This window comes from Gouania willdenowi, chromosome 8, assembly GCF_900634775.1.
Source record: "Gouania willdenowi chromosome 8, fGouWil2.1, whole genome shotgun sequence".
NCBI classification, from domain to species: Eukaryota; Metazoa; Chordata; class Actinopteri; order Blenniiformes; family Gobiesocidae; genus Gouania; species Gouania willdenowi.
The window spans coordinates 8,411,958-8,437,448 of record NC_041051.1 but is presented as its reverse complement, the minus strand read 5'-3'; the positions used below and the strand labels follow the sequence as shown (position 1 = coordinate 8,437,448).

Genomic DNA, 25,491 nt, shown 5'->3' with positions numbered 1-25,491 from the left:
TTAGCCTAGCATTAACAGGCTAGCAATAGCATTGACGTAGCAATAACCACAAGCATTAGCCTTGCAATAGCATTGGTAATGCAGTAGAACAGGAACAACTTGTATAACCAGTAAAACCAGTTAGAAGAACATCAATTTTGAATGACTATTTCCATTTAAACACGAAGAAGAACACTTTAATTCGGAATTATTCAATTTGGAATAATTAATTCCTAGTGAAAAAATATCATGTAACGTGGCCATTATAGTGAACATCCAAAAAGCCTATGTTGTACAGGCTCAGCAGTAATCGATCTGTAGCTTCATTCCTTTCTCACTCCAATCAGCATTAGCTCATGCAGAGAAAATGATAGGCTTGATGTGTGAGGCAGGAAAAATAGAAAAGAGCAAAATAATACAGCGTTGATTTCCCCGTAACAACTCAAGTGTTCATATCCCGAGATGATAACCACCTGTTTTTGATGAATGCACATGACTTTATCACGCTCACTGATCCATTCAAACAGAAATAAAGTAGATAAAACAGTAGATGTATCTATCCAGAGACGATGCACTAAAGAAACTAGATTCAGTTTAGCATTAATTTGATGCTATGATGTATTTAGTGACCATGAATGTCACCATGATGCAGTAGAACAAGTGGGAAACAATGTATTTAGCTAATCCTTTTTAGGGTTGCCACAGCTAATTAACTAACATTAGCTAACATACCGGTTAATGCATTATTAAACAGTTGATTAATGCTAAATGTTATATAACGTAATTCACTATTATTTTGGATGCCTCACTTAATGCTATAATAGTAAAATGTAATGTTAATGTTAAGTTACAGTATGTTAGCTAATACATTGTAATGATTATCATAATATTATAAGTTAATGTTAGCTAATACATTATAATGATTATCATAATATTATAAGTTAATGTTAGCTAATACATTGTAATGATTATCATAATATTATAAGTTAATGTTAGCTAATACATTAGAATGATTATCATAATATTATAAGTTAATGTTAGCTAATACATTATAATGATTATCATAATATTATAAGTTAATGTTAGCTAATACATTGTAATGATTATCATAATATTATAACTTAATGTTAGCTAATACATTAATTGTTAATTAACGTCACATAAGGATAGCTAATTACAATATATAACATTTATTAATGCTTAGTAATGTTTTAATTATGAAGCATTAAATAACTGCTAATTAATGCATTAACTGGTATGTTAAATAATACATTATAATGATTATTATACCATTACTAAACTGTTAATTCAAGTGTAATAAAACCTTTATTAACATTAATTAAGGGACCCTTAGTGTAAAGTCCTACCAAATTTAATATTTATCTAAATACATGTCCTGTTAAAGTTGGACAATGTTAAACTGTTTTACTCTATTTGAAAAATATAACGGATTTCTTCCTCAATTAGGCCGTTTTCCACGCTCACTTAGTGAGTTCGCACATGTGCTCACATTCATTCTCCAGCTGAGTGTGTGAACACCTGCAGGAGTAAAGGGGCTCTCACGACTCCTCTCCATCAGCAGAGAGACGTTCTTTGGTTATGAGATCACTAATGATAGTCTAAATATGGGTACACGCACACATGTTACGATGACTCACCAGCTGTTGTGGAGAGCCTCAACTTTGTAGAACTAAACCTGGCTGCACTGAGCCATTTTTAGATCAATGTGGTCCAAAGCAGGAATTTATTGTCTGATCACACTCAAGGAGAGTTCCTTTTTTTATTTAGACTTATTATTTTAAAAGTTGGATTGTTCCTCATGCTAAGCTTTCTTACTCATGCAAATGCGAACCTTGCCAATCAGAAGGCTCTCTTATATATGCAAAAAATGTACAGTTTGCAGCTGATGTTCTTGGTTGTCGAGAGAATATTTTTACTGTTAATGCACTAATCTCTAATATGTATAGGCAGCTGTAAAATAGAAAGCCTAACGGTCTTTAGAAACACAGTTTAAACAACTTAGAATACCAAGATAACCATCACTGCAAAATCACCAGTCAAATATGTGCAATATAAGTATTAAATATCAACCATCACGACTGAATAATGCATCTGAGTTGGGGTTTTGAAACACATCCAATGGACTTTAAAGTTCATGCATAAAAACATGTTTATCAGCTTGTGGCTGTTAGCCAGAAACTCACAACCTGTGTTTAAATCCCAAGTATAATATTAAGTAATATGTCCTGATTCAAGTTAAATTTTAGTTAAAATAATTACAAGATGTTTTAAAACAAGTAAAAATATCTTGAAGTAAGCAAATTATTTTTACATAAAAACTAGTAAGAACAGATATCTTAGCAGGCAAAAAATAAACATATATTGCCTTTATTTAAGATATTTAATCCTTAAAAATTTACTTTTTCCACCATCCCTTAATACATTAATACTAATATTTTAATCACAAGGTTTTTTTTTTTTTTTTTTTTTTTAACTTTAATTTATTCTCGTCTTCTTGATATTAAATCACCAAGTCATACAACAAGTTCCTCTCAAAAGATTGTACATTTAAAGTTTATATTTAGTGTTTTCAGTGTTATTTGTGGCTAATTAGTTCTGGCTACCTTATATTGATAATTGGGTTTCCATATTATAACGTGATCCATAGAGCTAAACCACATTTTAACAGAAGGTAATATACCGTAGTATGGCGTGATATACTGTATGTAGAGAAGGGAGGGAAACGTACCTCTTGAGACTTTAGTGAACGCGCACGTTCTCACACACACGCACATGCGCGTGTGCACAGGCAGAAAGTGAAAGAGTTGACGGTGCCGCAGAGCCGATGACTCTTAGATACAGACTGTAATTAATTTCTGATTTCAGCTCGCTCATCTCTCATTCTTAGCACGCATTGTGCACAGATGGGCCCTATTGTTGTCCTCTAATATAGTTGTTAATGGAGGCCAGCAGTCAATCAAACCTAGCTTTTATATTAAGCTGTTCACCTACACACAGAGTATTACCTCATGGCTGTCTGCGATCAAGCGAGACGGATAAGTCTTCTGTGTGTGTGTGTGTGTGTGTGTGTGTGTTTCTTCTACATTGAGTGAAGCAGTCAATGTGTATACGAGACAAAATGCAGCTCTACTGTATGCGATAAGTGATGTTATTGTCACCCTATGAGTCAGAGATACCCTCTTGCGTAACAGATCTGAGTACAGTTCTCTCAGCAGCGTTGAAGAGATGTGTTATAAAAAGAGAACGCGTGGTGGGATAGAAGAGGAGTGACCTTATTTAACAGTATCTTCTGGAGACAGGATTGAACCACAAATGTTACAATTCATATAGCTGTAAATCCAGTTCTCCCTTTCATTTTATTGACGTGTCAAGCAAACACGTCCAGCAGAGTTGATTCAAACATGAAGGGGTCGGAGAAAAATGTTTGATTGATTTTCATTAAATTGCTTTTAGACTAATAACACCCAAAGCCCATTCACTTAAAACTCAAGTTGTTTCAACAAGGTATTGAACAACCTAATTGAGGTGATTTATTAAATGTAATTACATTTCTCTCTCTGCTAAATGTTCTTACTCATTAAATGAGGGTTTGAAATTTCAGAAACTGTTTCCATTCCCGAAAGGAACTCAGTACTAGAGGAAAAACAGTTTTCAATTCTGTTGTTTTTTTTTTATTAACTTGCACCAAAAATTCATGGTTTGACATTTTCGGTGCAAGGATTTTTGAGCAACAAGTAAATGAAAAAGTCCCATTTGTATTCCATGTGGTGTAAATGAGTGACCGTGTGCATCTGTGCACACAAGCACTTTCTTTGTCAACCTTGTGACGGTGTGTGCGTTTCTTTGCGTGTTCTTTGTCCTCGCATGTCCGCATGTGCACACGTCTGCGCCCGCGTGCACCCTGGGTTTGCCCGCCTGCGTCCCGTGTGTCCGTGTGGGCGTATGTTTGTTTGCGTGTGCGTGTATGTGTTCCAGGAGAGCCAGTGGTTGGACAGCGTATCTCTCCTCATCAAGGATACGTTGGAGGGAGAGATGCTGATGATCGACAACCTCTCCGGTTCGGTCTTCCACCACTACTCTTCTCCTCCACCTGTCTGCAAAGACTGCAAGGGCCACGCACAAGAGGTACCACCCTGAGCACGAGTATGCAGTGGGGTCAGTAGGGTTAGGGTGCCGTTAGTCCGCATTGCTAGACACATTTATTAATGAGAAAAGTTTCTACAGATGAGCTCTGTCTCCTGTGGATCACACATATGATAAATGGCTCATGCCCAGTATGTATCAACCAGTCCCAACATTATGACCACCCAGCTAGCTGAGGGTGCATTCACACCGGTTAAGTTTCCGGACTCAATCCGAAAGGGCGGAGGACAGGTGATAGTTTTTTCACCTTGGTTTGGCTCGGTTTGGATTCAGAGCACAACTTCTGATCTGCTCCAAACAGCGTCTGGTGTAGTTGCATGAACTAACCGTTTGAAGGCGTTGTTACTGGAGTAGAGACTTACATATCTCGACAGAAAAACAGAAACCCGAAGAAAAGGCTGTCAGCAATGGGTCAAAGCAAATGCTTCAGAGTGCTAAGAAACTTCTGCCTTCTCCGGGTTGTTCTTTCACAACAATAATTAATGGGGCATCAACAAGCTGTCTCTGTTTTTGCGCCGTCACCGACTCTCCCCCTCATTCCAGAGAAGTTGTGTTCACGACGCTCCTCATTGCTCCGAGGCCGACAAAAACAATCGCTCCAGAATTTGCCTGTTTGATCCGCTCGAGACTTTGTTCGCATGTTCACACAGACCAAACGAGGATGACTATCGGAGCAAACGAATCCTAGAGCCTTTTAACCGCTCTAGGATCTTTCGGTGTGAATGCACCCTAAATGTGTAAGACCCTCCAGCCTGTGAAAATGCTCCTTGTCTGAGGCAGATGTGATCTTATGGTTGTCTTTGTCTATGTCTGTCTTGAACACGCCCATTCTTGCAAGTATGTGTGTTGGATGATTACAGTCCTTCCTATTGTAACTCACTCAAGTCTGTATCCTGTAACCTTCTCTCCACTGTAAAAACTGTGTTTGGTCGCTGAGTGTTTGTCCTCCAACTGGTGAATTCCTGCTTGAATATGTCGAGTTAAATCTCAGTTCTGGTCTTTGTTTTTAACCTATTTGTCTTCTGATTTTTTGGATAGTTTTTTTTTTTTGTCTGTCTTTGTTTGTCCCTAGCCTTCTGGATTTCATTTATTGAGCGAGATATTCACAAAGATCCACCTTTGTCAGCCTCGTGTTTACACCCTGGATCCTTTCAACTCCACACTCTCTCAAACTTGGTGCTTTTGGTCTGAGATCTTGCCAACACAGTATGTAGGTGTCCAAAGTCATAGTTTTTACCATTTATAAAATTGAAATCAAGGAGTACATGGGAACATGATTTTCAACGACAATAGTGTGATGGTCAATGTGAAAGAAACAGCCTCCTGAAGGCAAGACAGTGTTTTGTGGCAGAACTTACACTTCCTCAGTCTGGAGGAAAAGGTGTTTATCACAGAACGTCCAACTTGTCCCAAGGTTTTTGACGCACAAGGACACCGCAATTGATATGATTTAAAGGAATGTCAATGTTATTTACATTGATGCAGATGTAACAAAACACCTTTCTATTACCACAAACCTAACTTCTTCTACAGTTTGACATACATTAGCTGCTTTTAATGTTTTTGGTAGATCGATAGACGCATCAACCTTAGTAGCAATGAAATGGCTTGAGCCTCTCAAGTTTGATGGCAGTTTGAAAAGAAACCATTTCAGCTGGTTTTCTATCCCCTTTAGCATTGATGTTTAGATGAAAAAAGGACAGCATTGACAAATCTGACGGTTTTTGTTGGAAAACATTATCTTTTTCCCTTTAAGGCAGTCCCGGATGAATCTCTTCGTACACCAAAGCAGAAGCTTTTTGTAACAGATCAACACAGACATGTTCAACTATGAGTTAATACAACATTTATTTAGGATACTTTCTTTGGCCGTTTTATGAAATGAGGAATACCAAAGTTACCAAAGACAGGATTGAAGCCAGACTCGACAAGAGATGTGAATTTTCATATGGTTTTAAAGATATTCCAGACAATATTCTGGAGCATTTGAAATGTTAAACTGTATTAATTAATTCTACAACTCCAATCACAATCACATCATGTAGACAGTGCTAGTATTATTTGTTTCATAGCAGCAGAAACAAACCTACAGTTCATTAAACAACAATAGTTTTAGCGTGCTAACAACCACGTCCTGTCCTTTTCACACATACTTGTCCTTACCTCTGAAAAAACAAGCATAATTGTGTCTAATTCTACTTTCTATGGGCCTTGTTGTCCAGTTTTTAAATGACAAAATGTTATGTTTTGCTTTTGCCATTGGTATTAGTTTGCATTTTCTCTTGACCTAGATTTCATAAATTACAAAAGTGAAAAAAAATAATTAAATGAAATTAATATTGCTTTTGTTGTAACATTTTGTACCCTTAAAAAAAGAAATATACTTTCTGGATTTATGCAATTCATTTTTGCTCTAAAAATGATTGGGTTTTTTTGTTTGTTTGTTTTTTAACTCTGTTGCACTCATGGCTATTACATGTAGTGACACTTTGCTCTTGGCATAATGGATAAGCACAGGTTGTCATTTATCACATGAGGAGGTTATAATATAGAATAGAACGTGTTGTCTCAGTTCATGCTTTGTAAAGCGTGCAAACGCCTCAGCGTGCCTTTATGGTGCAGAACATCCGGGTCAATTACGCCCTAATTAAAAACAGTCAGTGTAAGATAAAAGCAGACCTCAATGTGTGCAAAGACATGGATTAATGAAGGGCTGTGCATGCGTAGACAGGACATTATAAAACGGATACATTTAAGATACAAAACCTCGATTAGAAACCTGCATTAGGTTTTGGCATCCCATGATTTAGGAAGCAATTGGAAGAAAAAGGAGATGTTTTGGAGGTTGCACCTGCTGTTCAAAGTCCCTAGAAATGACATATACATTATACACATATGACTGTATGGAAAGTGAAGGTTCAGATATTGCACCAAAGGGATGTGATGTCCTTAATCAAGCAGATTATGAAGGTAAGCAAGTTAGTGATTTAATAGTTCCAGCAAGATTAATGTAAATTTTTTTGATGTAAATGTAATAAACAAAACCTGAAGTTAGTGATTTTGCCACCACCGGCACAATGATTTTCTTTGAAACTCTGGCAGATGTCAACAAAGCCACAGTTGCTTGCTAGACCTTCAAAGTAACATTATTAGAACAAAACCACAAATTGTTACAATATGCCTTTTGTATTTGGCTGGCTATGTTATAGTAGTTAGCAATTTTCAAGTGTCTTGAACAACCTCTAAATATTAATTCATTTGCATAAAATGTGGACCCAAATAATTTGGCCACTTAATGTGCATAATCTCTTTTTTGTTTTTGGACCACCCTTTTACGTTTAGTTTAGTTTAGTTTATTTCAGCAATTTACATTCATCATTTTTACAAAACACAAAATACATTATTAGCCATAATGGAAGCTCTAAAGGAGTAGGCCATAGCAAGAAAGCTGAAAAAAACATCAACAAGAGAATAGAAGACAAAAGCATTTATACATACATTATCTTGTTGTTTATGGTATAGGATTTATATTAATTCCAAACTATTAGAGTTACTTACAGTTAAAGAGAGCTATGGTCTAATGTCAGTTGCATATTCCTCCTAAACACTTCTCTTTCGCGCGTTTTTATTGGCGGTATCAGCTCAACATGGCTCCTCGCTTTCGGGACCCGATACTGTTTTTCCCGAGCGTTTCCAATGAGCAACACCCTGACTCGTGAAACTGCCAGATTCCACAGATTGCACTTTTTTGCTGCCATCCTCACAAAATCAATGGTACCACAGATTACGTACTTTTTCCCCAGTGGAAACGCGCAAAAAGAGAGTAGAGCCAATACCGCCAGTGTAAACGCGCCATTATGATGTATTTAAAATTTTTGCACACTAACAGCACTAGCGGATTTTCATCTGAACTATTCCGTAGGTTGACACCTTTCCATGTAATACATTGACTCTTCAGGGTAGTACAAACATACTGTACCTTCAGATTAAACGCTACTCGCCTTAGCTCAGTGTTTCTCAAATGATGGCACTACAGGGGGTACTTATAATTAAAAAATTAAATCATTAAAAATATGGGTTTTTATAATGTTTATTTTTTTAGTTAAAAAATATAATCATACTAAATATTACCAGCAACTCAGAAAACGACAATAAAAACACACAAAATAAGAGAAATATATACGGAAAAATAATTTAAAAAAAAGGACAGACAAACAAAAACAAAATACACAAAATGACACCAAAAACACACATTTTAAGAGAAACAAAGACTTACCATTACTAGCAACTCACAAAACGACAACCAAGACGCACTTAAATGAGGAAAATACACACGATCACTACAAAATACACAAAAAAAATGACATAAGAAGCAACCAAACGACACCAAACACGCACACACACTGAGAGTGAATTATTTAAATAATACCAACGACAACAAAAACACAAAATAAGAGAAAAATATACTAAATAATAAAAAAAAGTACAGACAAACAACAACAAAATACACAAACTGACACCAAAAACACACAAAATGATAAGAGTGTTCTAATGTTCAAGTCAGACAAAGAGGGTACTTGGATTCAGAAATGTTCATTTTTATCAAGTCATTAAGTTTTAGAGTGTTACATTTTAAGAACAGTGCGTTGGTATGGTCCCTAGCCTACGTTTGAACACTTCGACTGTCCTTTTTCTTTTTTTTTTTTTTTGTAGAAACACACAAGCACTCACCTGCTGAACATTTGCTTAACAGGTGGTGCTTTGTAAACACAGTGTTTTCAGTGTAACACCAACAAACACACAGTCCTGTGCCAACGTTGTCCATCACAGTGACAAAGTGCAGCGGGTCAACTCAGAAGAAGCAATAACTGAGCTTCTGCACCTCCTCACCTGTCACCTCCGCTTTCTGCCTGTCTGGAGATGCTGTCAAAAAAATCAATCTCCCCCCACTACACCCCTCTTCTTCTTATTTTTATTTGTATACGCTTTCTTCTTCTATCTGTATCTCCTTTCTGTCTTTCTGTCTTTCTGTTTCTTGGATCTGATCTGATACTGTTGATCAGTTTGCTCTGGGCTCTAAATATGCAAAGTGTCTCCGTTCATGAGAGACATGAGTGTGTACCAGGGTTGGGGTCAATTATAATTGTAATTGATAATTAATTACAATTATAGCATCATTGTAGCTGTCTTTTTTTTTTTTTAAACTGTTGCTGTCGTAGTTGTAATTATATCGTAATTAAGTACAGATAATTGACTTTGTAATTGTAATTGCCATGAAAATTCAAGAAAAATTGCCAATTATTATTTAACGCAAAACTGGAGAACCGTGTAACAGTTCTATGTACATGTGTAGTTAACAATTATTAACATATGTTTCAAATCGAGTTTTCAAACATTTTACCATTTAAAAAAAGAAATAAATCTAGGGGTAAAATGACATAAAAAAGGCTCAGACGCCCACACCATAAATATCAAAACCTATATTTTCATTGATTAGGAAGCGTAACAGGTAACCAATAGATAGGAAAGAAATGATAGATTTTTGTTTTTAGTGTATTTTACAGCTGATTTAGGACCTGCTGTCATAAGAGATGCTAACAGAAAGCTAACATAAGAAGAAGGTTAACTTTTTTTAGGTTATTTAATTCAGGCTCTGTAATTGTCATTAATTCTAATTGAACTTTAATAATTGAGAACGTAATTGACTTTCCGAGGACAAAAAAGTTTTGTAATTTAATCGTAATTGGGAAAAAATGCAGGTCACTTTAATCATAATTGGATTGTAATCAAACATGTTTAATTGAAAACGTAATTGTAACTGAAAAATGTAATTGACCCCAACCCTGGTAGTGAGTTTGATACATAATTAAGGAAAGCTGTGTGTGTGTGTGCGTGTGCGTGCGTGCGTGTGTGCGTGTGTGTGTGTGTGTGTGTGTGTGTGTGTGTGTGTGTGTGTGTGTGTGTGTGTGTGCGCGTGTGTGTGCGTGTGTGTGTGTGTGTGTGTGTGTGTGTGTGTGTGTGTGTGTGTGTGTGTGTGTGTGTGTGTGTGTGTGTGCGTGTGTGTGTGTGTGTGTGTGTGTGTGTGTGTGTGTGTGTGTGTGTGCGTGTGTGTGCGTCAGTGAGGCTATTCTTCACGTAACAATCTAATGAAGACTTGATGTTTGTAGAATGAACACCAGTGAGTCTGTAGGCAATAGTTTAATGAAGCGGTGCAGATCTATCTATTAATCTCGCTGTGAGCACAGATATACGCACACTTCTCATGTGCTGGAAGATGTTTTTACCTTGGGTGTTTTTCAACTTTAGTTTTAAAAGATGATTTTTTTTTTTACCCTTGAAACAAAAGGAAGTTGCAGCAAAATTATTTCAGATTTACACAAATTCCTTTTAAATGTATTTGAACATAAATTGTACGTCAAGCATTAAGTGGTGATTTGTGCAACAAAGTTAAAAAAGGATTCACATAAATGGAAAGTGGGACTAAACCAGTGTTTTTCAAACTTGGGGTCGTGACCCCAGGTAGGGTCGCCTGGAATTTAAATGGGGTTCCCTGAAATGCCTAGTAATTGATTCAACTGTAATTACTGATTACTATTAATACATTCTTATTATTAAATCTATAAGTTCTTATGTATTAATCTTTATATTTTTATTTATGAATCTATATATTCTTTTGTATTCATCTATATATTCTTATGTATTAATCTATGTATTCTTATGTATCAATCTACATGTTCTTATGTAATAATCTATGTATTCTTATCTATGAATCTATATATTCTTACAAATTAATCTATATATTCTTATCTATTAATCTATATATTCTTATGAATCTATGTATTCTTATCTATTAATCTATATATTCTTATCTATTAATCTATATATTCTTATGAATCTATGTATTCTTATCTATTAATCTATATATTCTTATCTATGAATCTATATATTCTTATCTATTAATCTATTTATTCTTATGTATTAATCTACATGTTCTTATGTAATAATCTATGTATTCTTATCTATGAATCTATATATTCTTACAAATTAATCTATATATTCTTATCTATTAATCTATATATTCTTATGAATCTATGTATTCTTATCTATTAATCTATGTATTCTTATCTATTAATCTATATATTCTTATCTACGAATCTATATATTCTTATCTATTAATCTATATATTCTTATCTACGAATCTATATATTCTTATCTATTAATCTATATATTCTTATCTATGAATCTATATATTCTTATCTATTAATCTATATATTCTTATCTATGAATCTATATATTCTTATCTATGAATCTATATATTCTTATCTATGACTCTATATATTCTTATCTATGAATCTATATATTTTCGTATCTATGAATCTATATATTCTTATCTATGAATCTATATATTCTTATCTATGAATCTATATATTCTTATCTATTAATCTATATATTCTTATCTATGAATCTATATATTCTTATCTATGAATCTATATATTCTTATCTATGACTCTATATATTCTTATCTATGAATCTATATATTTTCGTATCTATGAATCTATATATTCTTATCTATGAATCTATATATTCTTATCTATGAATCTATATATTCTTATCGATTAATCTATATATTCTTATCTATTAATCTATATATTCTTATCTATTAATCTACAGTATATATTCGTATCTATGAATCTATATAGCTTACCTAGTCCATATATTAAATTCTTATATAAATTCTTTGAGTGCTCCAAAATGACTATTCTTGTAATTAGCACTATATAAATAAAGTTTACTGTATTCTTTCACTTTCTCAAACATAAATCGAGTTCAAATAAAATGCATTATAAAAATATCTGAGCTGATGCAATTTGTCACCAATTTTCCCTATTCCATATCTTTAAAGGTCCAGTATTATGTTATTTTTCACCCATCTCACCCATCTCCATTTGTTCTAAGAACCCCAACAACAGAGTGTTTTAGGTTTATTTTCCCAAACTTTTCTGGAGTTTTAGCCTCTGAAAAGTCACTTTCTGACCAGTTCTAAAAACAGGATGATGGAGTGGGAGCTGTCAGGCTCAGGTAGGACCAGTTTATAGATGTAGAGACCAGAAAAAAGGTGTTTTTCATCACATGGGACCTTTTAACACAGTAGGATGAACGTGATCAAAAACTAATTCTAGAAGAATTTCCAGATATTTGTGATATCAAAATGGGGTCACGATCCAAAAAAGTAGGGAACCACTGGACTCAACCATAACATATCCCACAGTGACGATGCATTGATCTTTTAAAGTATTCTCTGGGTACAGGAAATAGACTGGTGGTGGTGGAGTGTATATAGTGCAGAGGTTGTGTTTGTGTTCTCATCTTTGATAGGTCAGCACTAAACACAACTCTGCTTCGAAGCAGCAAAAGTTACACCGACAGCTTTTTGTTGGGTTAGGGTTAGGAAATTGAAAAAACTAAAAACAAGTGGTTATTTGATTTTCGTTTTCAAATTGAAATTCAAGGCATAATTCTTCATCAGGGTGAAGAAGGGATTAAAAAAAACATTTAAAAATCAGTTGATTTTTTTATTTTTTGTTTCTAAAACCAAAAAACAGAAATATCAGAGGACAGAAACAAAAAAAAGTTCGTTTTTCATTATGGTGAGACCAGAAGTTGTTCTTTTCAAAATAAGAGCACATACGTATGTGGACGCTGCTGTTTTTCTGGTGCTAAAATATATGAATTATCTCTATATTTTGCCTGCTGTTTAAAATGTATTTGGCACCGTACTGATTCAAAACAAGGTTTGTCATCTGCAGAAATCACTACAATTACATATATCAGTGAGTCGGATTAAACCATTTTCTGTGCAAAATCTCCTCACGTCAAATGAAAAAAACCCCATTCCCACTTTGAAGCGATATTTTTGCAGCAATTTCTGCAGATGACAAGCCTTGTTTTGCCATAATTCATATATTTTGGTGTCAGAAAAACAGCAGCGTCCTCATATACTGTATGTACTCTTCCGGTCTCTCCTAATCAATGTTTCTGTCCTCTCTTATTTGTTCAGTTTTTTTGTTTTTAAATCCCATCTTAATCCTGATAAAGAAATATGTCTAGAATTTAAATTTTAGTTTTTCAATTTTAAAACGAAAATCAGATAATCGCTGTTTTTTTTGTTTTTTCGATTTCCTTTTCTGAACGGAAAATGTAATGATCAAAACATACACTAACCTAAAGCCCACGCCTTCCTCAATCACATGAATCATGGAGCTCAAAGATTTCAGCAGCTATTTTTATATAACATTAATTAGCAGTTTAATAATAATCATTATAATGTATTAGCTAACATTAACTAACATACCAGTTATAGCATTAATAAGCAGTTAATTAATGTAATTCGTTATCCTTATGGATGCATCACTTATTACTATAATAGTAAAATGTAATGTCCGTCATAATAGTTTACTTACAGTGTTTTTTTGGAGTGTGTATGTCAATGTTATCACCAGGTAGCCCTTACATAACCTTAATAAGTAAGGTATTATGTAACCTGATAATAATGTATAAATGTATAGAAGTGCCTCATATATATATAATAACATTATTAAACTGCTAATTAGTGTTTAATAAAGCCTTAACAATAAAGGTCCATTAATTAACGTTAGTTAAGTGTTACTCATATAGGTATTCAGAAAATAGATAATATATAGGTATTCAGAAAATAAAGTGGTTATAGGGTGTACTTCCACTTTAAGAAAAACAATGCCTTAATTTGCCCCACAACTCTTACTCTACAGTCTATTGGTTCTCTTCTGAATCCACTATCCTGTTATTTAAACATAGCATAGTTACCTTGGTGGTTCACCTGAGCCACCATTCATTTCCATTATCCCTGAGGGCAAAACCAACATTAGAGGAAGGAAAAAAAGCTGCTGCTTCTATTTCCTGTCCATAAACATCGAGGATGACTTGTCGGGACCTTTTCCCTTAAATATTTGCAGCCCCATCTCCGAGTCACTGAGAAACTCACAGATATAATGCTTTAGTTTGGCGGTATAAGTGAGAACCACATAATGAGAGGAGGGGAAAAAAAAAGAAAAACCTGCTCTTGTTTTTCCCCATAATGAGTTGTGTTGCTCATTCCATCTCTCCCTCTCTGTTTTGCTCCTTTCTTTCTTTCTTTCTTTCTTTCTCCTTGTGGGCTTTGGTCAATGGTAATTTACTGCCTCATATCGGCCATGCATCTTCTTCCATGAACCACACTCCATCCCGCCTAGCGGCACATTAATTATAATGCTACACGGCCTCACTTCATTGGATTTCAATTGGCTTGGTCTTCACTTTTTTAATTACCCGCCTTCGTTTGGCCATTCATTGCTCCATCTTTTCAGAGGTTAAATAGATCTATATCAAAGGCTAACTTCACCTTTCATTGTTTGAAATTGTGACGAAAGGTCAGCTCAAATCAAGTAAGGAGAATCTCATCAACGTTTGAGCTTATAGTTTGTTCAAATGATTAAGTAACTCACACCCATGTATCCTGCTGTTTAAAAAAATGGCACCCATGACTTTAAAGGGTACCTGTAGTGAAAATGTATATAACAAAAAATGTGTTTGTGTCAATAAACACAATGTGCATTTTTTTATGGAAAAAAAAACACACACATTAAAAGAACTTTTTAGAACTATTTAAAATTATGAAAAGCTACCAATTTGCACAGGATATGACGCACGTTCATTGATTCTTGTTAGCTGTTGCTATAGGCAACAGTGTTTGGTGTACGGTAGGGGTGTCCAAACGCGGTCCTCGAGGGCCACAAGGTTTTCAATACTTTGAAGCAGCTAACAAGCCTCTCAGCTGTGTTTGAGCAGGAACACATTAAAAACCTGGTGGACTACCGCGTTTGGACACCCCTGCTCTACGGTTTCTGAACAATGGTTCAGAGTGTTAAGCTAATGGTTGCTATAACAGCGAGAAAAACCCCCACATAAACATTACTATTGTGTCTCTAATTCAAATAACGACACTAAGTCAGCGTTAGCCAGACGTTAGCTCCAAAATTATGTGAAATGCGAGGACCGCTTCATGTTGAACTGCTATGAGAGGGATCTGTGGGCTAAACTAATGGGCTACGCTAATAGGCTGAGCTAATGGGCACAAAGCCAAAGTTATGTCTGAAATCAGACGCGGTCGCGATAGAATTTCTTCACAGAAAATCTCAATGCAGCTTGTAAACGTACTTATCCGTAGCACTACTACACTTCTGTTTACATGGGCGGGTGTCATGGCACTAACCGCACCCCCATCATATTGTTCCCTCTTACTTCCTGTGGCTAAATGTAGAGCTGTTGCCTTATTTTTACGGCGCCGATTATGGTGCTAATCCTCGGTGCATCCTACCGTCAATGAACAGATATCCTTTCACGCAGCTTTCATCACAGTTGCTCGCCATATTTCTGCACTTCCAACACCTAACTACTCAGCCATGGCTCATTTCTGCTGGTAGCAACAGCTCTGTCCGTTAGGCTAATTCTGCATGCTGAGTCGGCGCAGGGGGTGCTGCACTTTATTACTAGAGGAGAGGTTACACACGGCTGCTTAGCGCAGAGAGCTAACGGAAAAACTACACTTCCCACAATGTAAACAGACCTGTTGTGCCTCTACTTCCCACAATGCGCTATTTATTTAAGGTGACAGGCCAGGCTGACCAACAAAAGTGCATCATGTTCTGACCAAAGGTGCACATATTTTGTTCATTGGTAATACATTAAACCCTTTTTTGCTATGTCCTTTTTAACTCCAGGTACCCTTTAAGGGTTATTGTGCCAGTGAAACACCTTCCTTTCCCTCCTTTTTTTCTATTAGAAACACTGCAGTGCAGACGCTGTACATTTGCTGCTTAAACATGAGCCACACGCCTCCCTTTACGCCCGTTTCATTTTCCACATTTTCTCATATATGCAAAAATGTGTCCTTTTTATTACGATTCCAAGGTAAGAGTACCATACTGTATATCTCTGAATCTCACGCCATGCTCGTGTCACAGAAAAATACCATAGCATAAGAAAAGGTTTGACTAATTGGTGTCTGGTAAACAATATTGCATCTTGTTGGAGGTTTAATTCATTGCCTTTTATGTGGGGTCATGTTAGCATCTAAATATACAATAGGAGTCTTTGGAGACGTCGTTAAAAACAAGTTTATTCTTAAGACGGTGGTGGCTTCTGTCCCCCCCCCCCCCCCCCCCCCCTCTCCTCCCTCCCTACCCTTTAATAGCCACAAATAACAGAAGTAAACTCTTTGTAGCAGATCAGGATGGCAGAGATTGAACAGGCTTCACTGAAGTCAGAGCAGCTCTCGGATAAATCTTCGTCCCCCGCCTTGCCCGATGACCTGAGCCTGGACGAACACACAGCATACCAGCTGCTGGTGCGAGAAGGCAAGGTTAGTATGGAAACACATCACATGGAGAGCAGTGATCAAAGTCTGCACCATGGTAATAGAATATTACAGCTGCCATAAATGAAATTGCCGGTACATAAAATTGAATTTCAATATACATCTGTTAAGAAATGTAAACATAAAAACCTTAAAGTCTGTGTAAAGCAGAAATAAATTTGTATGAGTTTGTCACACCACAGAAACGTGTCATTGACCACTGAGCCAAATTTGAAAAATTAAAAAAATTGCTTAGTAAAATATAATAATGTAAAATTAGGTCTCAAAATCAAGGAAAAACAAGCACTTCTCTCTCCATCGTCGAGTGCTTCCAAAAGTGCTCAAGATCCTGCCAAATGAGGTATCAGTGGAAAGGCCTGCTTCGCTCGAGTCCAAATATGTGCATCCCTCCTGGGTAGAGTCATAACTGCGCCCGTTAGAAGTAAAAAAACAAAATTGTGGTTTATAAACGTGGTCATATCATTGAAAATGTGGCACCAGCGGAGGCGTTTTATTCCCACGAGTTCGAATATGTGATTTGTTGTCGGCCCGGGGCTGAATTGCACCTGCTGGAGGCCACGGAAATTTGGTGTGCATCAGCAGCAGGGTCGCGTTACGTAACGCCTCCCTGATTTCTGACCCGCTCATTAAATCCTGAACACAGAAACTGGAAATACAGTTTTTTAAGCCTTAGCTCCACAATTAAATTAGAAATGGTGGAATGGCTTTGTACATGTTTTAAGGAATATATTTATCACCCATTTAGTGTGTTTAAAAGAAAATGTCAGAATTTGCTTTACACGGTCTTTAATGTAGATATGCATCTACAGATCAACACTAAACTTATTCGGGCTGCAATATACAATATTGTGAATTTCAGGGAAAGTAAAATACTTTTGTGGTCATCATTGTCCGTGTGCTTGTTTCTCTTTTTGATACTGGATCTAAACTGAATCTCTGAGTGAAAACCTATTTTTGGAAAATAAAACATTTGCAGAATTTAGAGATAATGGCAGCGACAACCTGCTGAATACCTTTGTTATCAACATGTTTTGATAGAGGACATTGTATTATTCTATTATGTTGCACTTGTGTTTTTACCACAACTCTGTGCAGCACTTTGTGATTTTATCTGCAAAAAGCGATTTATAAATAAACTACTTATTTACTTACTTATGCTGGTAAAGTATTCAATACATTTATAAACAAAAATATATATTCTAGTCATTTTTGAATTCTAGTAGATTAAAGTTCATTTAGTTATTGAGTTAATGTTAAATGACTTTAAACAACAAACTTTACAAAAGGCAATTCATTCAAACAAAGGTTGAGGTCATTAGAATTACATTTTCAATTACCCATTGCAATTAAAATGATCAGCATTTTTTCCAATTCCAATTTTTTTATCTTCAAAAGGTCAATTACAATTACGATTTCTGAGCCTGAATTAAATAACCTAATAAAAGTTAGCCTTCTGTTAGCATCTCTTATAACAGGTCCTAAATCAGCTGTAAAATACACTAAAAACAAATATTTGTCTTTTAATTTGTTTCCTATTTATTGGTTACCTTGTTCCTAAACAATGAAAATATAGGTTTTAATATTTATGGTGTGGGCGTCTGAGCCTTTTTTCTGTCACTACACTCCTAAATTCATGTTTTTTAAATGGTAAAATGTGGGAAAGTTTGATATGAAACATGTTTTAATAACTGTCAACTACACATGTGTAGAACTGTACGTTTTGCGAGAAATTATAATTGACAATTTCTATCAAATTTTTATGGCAATTACAATTACAAAGTAAATTATCAAAACTCAGTTACAATTTAATTATGATTACGACAACAACAGATTTTTACAATTATAATTACACAAAAATTGTAGTTAATTATCAATTACGCGATTGCAATTACAATTTACCTTGATCCTGATTCAAAATAGTTATAAAGTCTCATTTAACAAGATGATGCAACACAAGCACAATTTATCAAAATAAAGCACATCGTCCATTTAATGTCAATTTGGTAAGTAACACACATTAAAATGACCAGTTTTTGTCTGTAGCATTTTATTTTGAAGGGAATAAAATGAAGCAAACATTTCATAGAGAGAAGGATGCCGTGGACAGTCGCGGCTACTTTGAATGTGCATTATGCATTATTTAGAGGTGCTTTGTCCTCATCCCTAAAGACAGCAAGCCTAACCTATATCAGAGGGTTACTGCTTTGATTTTCTTCTTTTGTTATTGTTATTCTGTCTACAAAGCCCAAAATAAATGATTCTTATGAAATAATTTTCATAGCTTTGCGGTTGGCTCCCTCGCGATTTGAAATATAAACCGTAGGTTCCCCGTGCCTCTTTGTCACCCCCTGTCTTCATGTATCAGGTTAACTATCATGCCTTTAGAGAGCTTACAGTATTTTTCTACTGCAGCCCATCTAATGAATAATATTTCTCCCCGCTTCTCCCCAAAGTCCCCTCCTTTTTTCCAGCCTCCCTCCTATACACCTTATCTTCAATGTGTCTCCTTTCTCACAGTATTACCTCCTCTGGTAATTGTGCACCTGCCCTGCATTTTTGCTCTATCCACGCTAATATTCTCCGTTATCATCCATCCTTACTTTGGATATATTCTCCTTGGTAATGGGCTAATGGTCCTTGGTTAGGGGTAGCCAGATAAGCCAGTAATCAGGGAGCATTAAAATGAATCACTGCTCATTGGAAAAATAATAAGCATTAGGTGAAAGAGAGAGAGAGAGACTGAAGGTTGAAACAAATTTATATATTTGCTTTGGGAATTAAAAAAGATAAGCATTGTTTATTTAACCCTTTAGTTATTGAAATACTTGGGAAATCAACATTTCAACACATGGAGATAAGTCTAATAAATTGAAATGGGAAAACATAAATAGTTACTGAGGCACTAAGGAGATTTGAAAACAAACCGGGGACCAAGAAGAAATCATTTATGTACACTATAATTGCATAAACTAATGCTAAAATAATAGAGACACATGGCATTTTCTTTTTTTACATACTACGACGACTTCCCACTGTGAGCTATGCAACTAGCACATTAATGAATTTCTGCAAAAGCATTCAAAGCAAGGAAATATACAATTACCATGACAATTACAACGGATAATCAGTGATTAACGAACATTTGAATAGAAGCCACAGCGGATGACCATGGATCAGAGGCCTCGGATAATAGCTAAAGGGTGACTAAGGGGGTGTTATGTAAAGAGTTGTTTGAATTTTACAATATATAATGGGACTCCTAAACACATTAATGAGCAAAGTTTAATTGAAATTCTACCTTAAGTAAAAATTCAAGCTTTTACTCATCAGAACGCTTTCTCATATCTCATTTATAATTACAAGCCATTTTGAGTTTTTTTTATACCATCTTCAAAAACTTAATAAACTGTGTGCATGTATACAGGGAAGGTGCCGAAGTGACTCCTATACCTCAGAGGGCGCCGCCCGTAGAGGCAGCCATGAAAAAGGTCAACAGTCACAGAAGGTTGTGCAGAGCAAAGTTCAGCCGTTCAACCAGGCCAGCATCGAGATGGAGACAACGTCACAAGAGATTGAGATGCATCGTCACTGGCACACACACTCACCTCACAGCCCGGGTGAGTTTATCTTCAGGCACTCAGGATAAATGAATGAATGAATTATGCAAAAATAACCAGAAAGTCATCTGAAACTTATCTTAATAAACAAAGGCTTTTCAAGAAACCCAACAGTGTTAATGTTCTATACTAACATTGGTTCTGCGGCACAGCTTCAAACAATTTACATCACTATGTAATCTGTCATTCTTACCTACTGCCACATAGTAACTTGGAGGAATTCATGTTTCATATATTTTTAGTGAGGATATATATATATATATATATATATATATATATATATATATATATATATATATATATATATATATAAAAAACTAGAAAAAATTGCATTGCCATTGCATTGAAAAGAATTGTCAACTTCTTTGGGTGTATGCGTTTATTGTCCATGCACACAAGTTTGTACACACCACCAAAGGCTTAGATATTTATAGGCAGTACTCACAGGGAACAAACAGCATTACATTATATTTAACAGACATATTTTTAGACTAAAATCTAAATACATTGTGCATGGCAAGATTCAAACCAGAATCCACTGATGATTGCTCAAAAGAAGGTAGAAATAGGCTCTAATTAGATGCTAACCATTCCCACTATGGTCATAAGAAAGAGGGAGGTTGAAGCAACATTTTAAGCATCAAATTGTGGCCGTAGCGTCAGTATTAAAGTTTTAACAGCAGTTCTTCCTCAAAGTCCATTAGCAGCAGCTGTCTCACTCTAGCAGGCCTAATTAAGCACTCTAAGGCTTGCAAAAGTGACCTAAACCACATAAAACCTTAAATTACTGGTACAATAAAAGTAAGAAATTTAGCATTTCATGAATTAGATATCATTATTGTCACTAAGCAGCAGAACATTCTGATATTTGAATGGTGTAAATTGGTTAAGATTTGCATGCAGCATGACAAACAGGGTCAATTGAAAAAAAAAAAATATATATATTTTTTTTTGTTTTTTTGTTTGTCAGAGTCCAACCGTTAGCATTGCCATTGTAGCAGCATTTTTACATTTGAATGGTGTAGATTGGTTCGCATTCCCACAATTAGTAATGATGTATAGTATCCTTTTTTTGTGTACTTTATTATTGTTATAGAATACATATTTGACTGATTACTCGTCCCACAAATTTAGTCAAAATTTACCAACCATGGCATCACAGTATAAAGAATACTAAGGACACTACTGCTATCTTCTGGCATTTTTGTAAGTGTAACAGTTATTGATTAATTGGCAAAATGTAATTGTTTTCCTTTACAAAAATATTGGAACAGTGAACACAGCACCCCCTGCTGTTAGTCACTATCAATACAGTAAACTGTAGTAATAATATTGAGCTCATACATTGACCTCTTTGTACAGATTGACAAGAGTACATCAGATGAATTTGAAAGGTCGATTGAACACTGTTTTGTTTCTCTGGCTTTAGATGAATATAGATTTCATGTCTGAAAAACTGCCGTGAGATAGTTTTTGTGAAGGTCTGGATCGAGAAATCTGCACAAGGAAGTAAAAAGAAAACTGTGTATGCAGCAGCATTAGTGCCAAAGGTATAAACAAAGGTGAAGCAGGAGCGACATGCATTTCTGCTTTGTTTTGTTTGCCTGCAGAGTTGCTGCACCCAGCTGCAGTAGCTATCACTGTACCACCCCGCAGTAGAAGCCTCTGCTTGTCAAAGCGACTCAGGCTGACCTCACCAGCTTCCTGGACTTCGTTCCGCTCTCCCGGAGCTCAAAGAAAGGTCCTTTGTACACAGGTAAAAAGAACATATTCATACATTCAATAAATAAGACAGATACAATAAGATCATATTAATACATCTAACTGGTGAATTTTCCTTTTTTTTTTTCATTATTTTCAAATTTCCTTTAGTATCCATCACACAGTGACTCATCCCTTGCTACAGGCAGTTCTGAAGGCAGTCTTCAAACAACCCTGGAAGAAAGACTGAGCTTCAGTCTCTCTCCACCACAGAACTTGGAGCTACCATTGCAAGCGTCTACATTACCACTCATGTTACCTCTTCCCCTGACTGAGGACAGCACAACTATTTCCTCTCCTGTCCAGATGTCAAGGCCAAGAATTAGCCCTTCTTCAGCTTTAACCCTCCTGGCCACCAGGGGTCACCAACGGAGCCAGAGCAGTGGGCGTGGGAGTACCAGCCCATGCTACACCAGGGATGACTCAATTGACCCTTCAGATGAGGACTTGGGCATAGTCATTGGATCATCTGTGGGTGGTTGTGGCTCTAGCCAAACAGGGAACAGTGAACACTTTTCAGAGGCATTGAGCAGCTTATCTCTGACATCACTGTTGTCCCCCAGCTCCTTGGTTTACCGAGAAGGAGCAGTGAAGAAATGCAACAGCACAGGCAGCTTACACCAAGGAGGGATGCTGATGTCTACGAGGGCCAGGGAGAGCCGCAGAGAGCTTCTAGGCTTTGAGCTTATGGACAGACAGGGATGTTTGGCTAACCCCTGGGCAGGGTTAATGGCTGATGCAAGAAGATCAGAAAGAAAGGAGGATGTGGGTGATGGAGGACAGAAGCTGAGAGAAAAAAGCTCAAGCCAAACAGCAGTTGGGCCATGTCGAAAAAACAGATGAAATCCACTGTATGGTCTTGCTTTAGCATTCCATTCCTTGGCTCTAAACCCATTGCAGTTCCTCTCAGTCTTTCTGCCTCCGCAGTAGGAAAGAGGCGTGATGACACGTGATGTCTCGTATTCCAAAGCCAAACCCTCATCTTGCCCCTACAAACCATATTGGTGCATTTTTGACAAGACTATGTACTATTTTGTTTAAGGGGAGTGGCTGGATTGTGGTTTTCTTGGTGATGGAGTGAACTGAAGAGTTACGGATCTTTTACCCTTCAGATCAACCAGTGAAAGTTCTCTCTAAAAACCAGGAGAGTCAATCAGGGAGTCAATAGTAGCAGATACAAGAGCTCTCCAATTCAAAGACACTGGAAAGAATCTTGATGTTGCTCTACTGTAGCCTCGTGTTTTATTTTATGGTCCTGAATATTGGAGGGTAAGACCTTAAATATGACATATCTATCCATCGCACCAGAAGGTCATTTGCTTACGTCTCGTAGGTTAACACATGGGCTAAGGTACATAATGAAATGTACCTAAAAAAGAAAGGAAAAGGCAGTTCAGTAATTTGATTTGAAAGACAGGAAGCACGTTGGATGTCCGTCTGACCTAAACTACAAGACCTCCAAATAAAGGAGAATGAGGCGAGATGAAGAAGAGTTTACAAAAGTGGTCTCTTAATTTGTTTGGGTGCTTTGCCTCGGGAGTCAAAAGCATGAATCAAATCATTCTCATCACTGCACCATACTTCAGTGTACCTGAGGCAAAAGATGGTTATTGACTGAGGGAAACTTCCATCTGTCAGCAGATGAGCTGTGGAGACAGAACCATGCATGGAGTGAATTGCCAAAATTGGATAATTCTCTTTCTTCAATATCTCTCTATTGCTCATGAGCACGATGAAACAAATATGAAAGAGAGCAAAGTTTGATCAAGCTTTAAAAAACCCAATCAGAAAAAAACAGTGACGCGTGCATGGAGCAGCTTTTTGGGCTTCAGTGATGAAAAGTGGGACTGTAAGCACACTCCTTTATGGCAACCCCTTACTGTCACCAACAGACAAACCCACAACTGTTGCTTGGGACCATGAACTGCATGATGGGCTTGCATTTAACCAAGATTTTTATCTATGTACACAATTGTATGAAGATGTCATTGTTGGTTGATTACCATGTGATTTCTATTCCACTATTTTTGTAGAAAAGAGAATAGGCACGTCCAAGTGTTGCGGGTAGTACTTCCTCGTTTATTTTCACCCATGCAGTGTCATTGACTTTTTCGTCTCGGACTTTTTGTCTGCCGGTGGCTTCCAGTTTTCTAACATTTTTAAGGTGTGGACAAAGATATTACAGTGAAGCAAAAAATGTCAAACTAACTTTGTGCGCTGAAGTGATTGTTCCCTCCAGCACATTTCTCTTTGGGAGCACCAGGTTCCTTGCCGATGTTTGGTTGTTGTTTTTTTCTTCTGAAGTTGGAGCCTCAGAGGACATCAGGAGATGGGAACAGCCATATTCACGTCTTTCAACAGATTCCAACTCACAGAGAGGACTTTGTTTGCTTTTAGCCTGTAATGCCAACAACTATGTGCAGCTTAAATCATCAAGAAAAGCTTTAATTTCAGAGCTACACCATAACATATCGACTACGAGCACTTTAGTGCTCCTTAAGCATGGTTTAAGGATTGCAATACAGTATGTGTTTCCTTAAGTGAAACTCTAATGCACTTGTCCTCCCCCTTCCATTTCTTTTTCACACAGTATGTTGTAGCAACCTTTTCACACGTTAAAGTCCATGCTGTAAGAATTAACAATGCAAATTGAACCACATGCTTTGACACATTATTTAAAAAGGAGATGATCGTTAGCTTTGATTTTTTTGCGATGGACTGTTGCGTCTTCTGGGTTTTTAATTAATACCTGCATTTTTTTTTCTTTAATAATAAGGCGACAGGAGGAAATCTGCAGATAAGACCTTTTTATCATGCAAATTAACTTTGATGACTATGTTTCATTGTGTCGTGTGTGTGTGTGTGTGTGTGTGTGTGTGTGTGGGTGCCCGTGTGGAGGTGCGTGAGTGCGAGTTTATGACTTCAGGTCAAGTAATTGCCTTTTCCTGGAGCGTCCTGTGTGTCGTGGAGGTTACAGGTTGAAGATGTAAAAGATGAAGCTGCTTTCAAGGGCTGTTTTAGCTTCAAAGACTTACCCTCCTATCTTTATGAGACCAATCCTTGTGTCACTGAACTTGGCATCAAAGATTAAAAAGCCTGACTACACAGCAATAAATGTTTCATGTGTATGCCCCAAGAAAGTGATGTCGATGTAAATGTTTTTCATTTCTTCCAAATACATCTTCATCTTTATCATGTGTTCTTGCTTTGTTTTCCTGAATTTGAAGCAAAGGAAGTATTTTATGAGCCGGTACAATTTTTAAAAGGAAAAAAAAATGCATTACATTTTCTGACTTTTTATCCACAGTTTTAGAAAATTTGCATAACAAACATCTCTAACCGTTTTCATGTGGACAGCTGGAGATGTTAAAACCGTCAGAAAGTGCGAAAGACTGGTGGTGAGATGCAGCAAGAATTTCCAAGCAGGAGACAGCTTGTCTTCTGCAGCAGTGCCCAGTGGAGCCGTCAGTGCTAGAAAAAAGCATTAGACATGCATGCCCAACTCAGGAGATTTTGTTT

The 25,491-nt window shown here is 36.4% G+C and overlaps 1 protein-coding gene across 1 annotated transcript in view; it reads left to right on the top strand.

Annotated features, from left to right (window-relative positions):
* LOC114468623 (voltage-dependent T-type calcium channel subunit alpha-1I-like) overlaps positions 1–25,164 on the top strand; it is a 189,142-nt gene extending 163,978 nt beyond the window's left edge. Inside the window, exons 30-34 of the mRNA XM_028455624.1 lie at positions 3,976–4,125; positions 16,445–16,579; positions 20,019–20,211; positions 21,822–21,967; positions 22,084–25,164. Coding sequence (XP_028311425.1) covers positions 3,976–4,125; positions 16,445–16,579; positions 20,019–20,211; positions 21,822–21,967; positions 22,084–22,815 — 1,356 coding nt within the window. The 3' untranslated portion in view covers positions 22,816–25,164. The remainder of the gene's footprint in view (positions 1–3,975; positions 4,126–16,444; positions 16,580–20,018; positions 20,212–21,821; positions 21,968–22,083) is intronic.
* Positions 25,165–25,491: the final 327 nt, after the last annotated feature.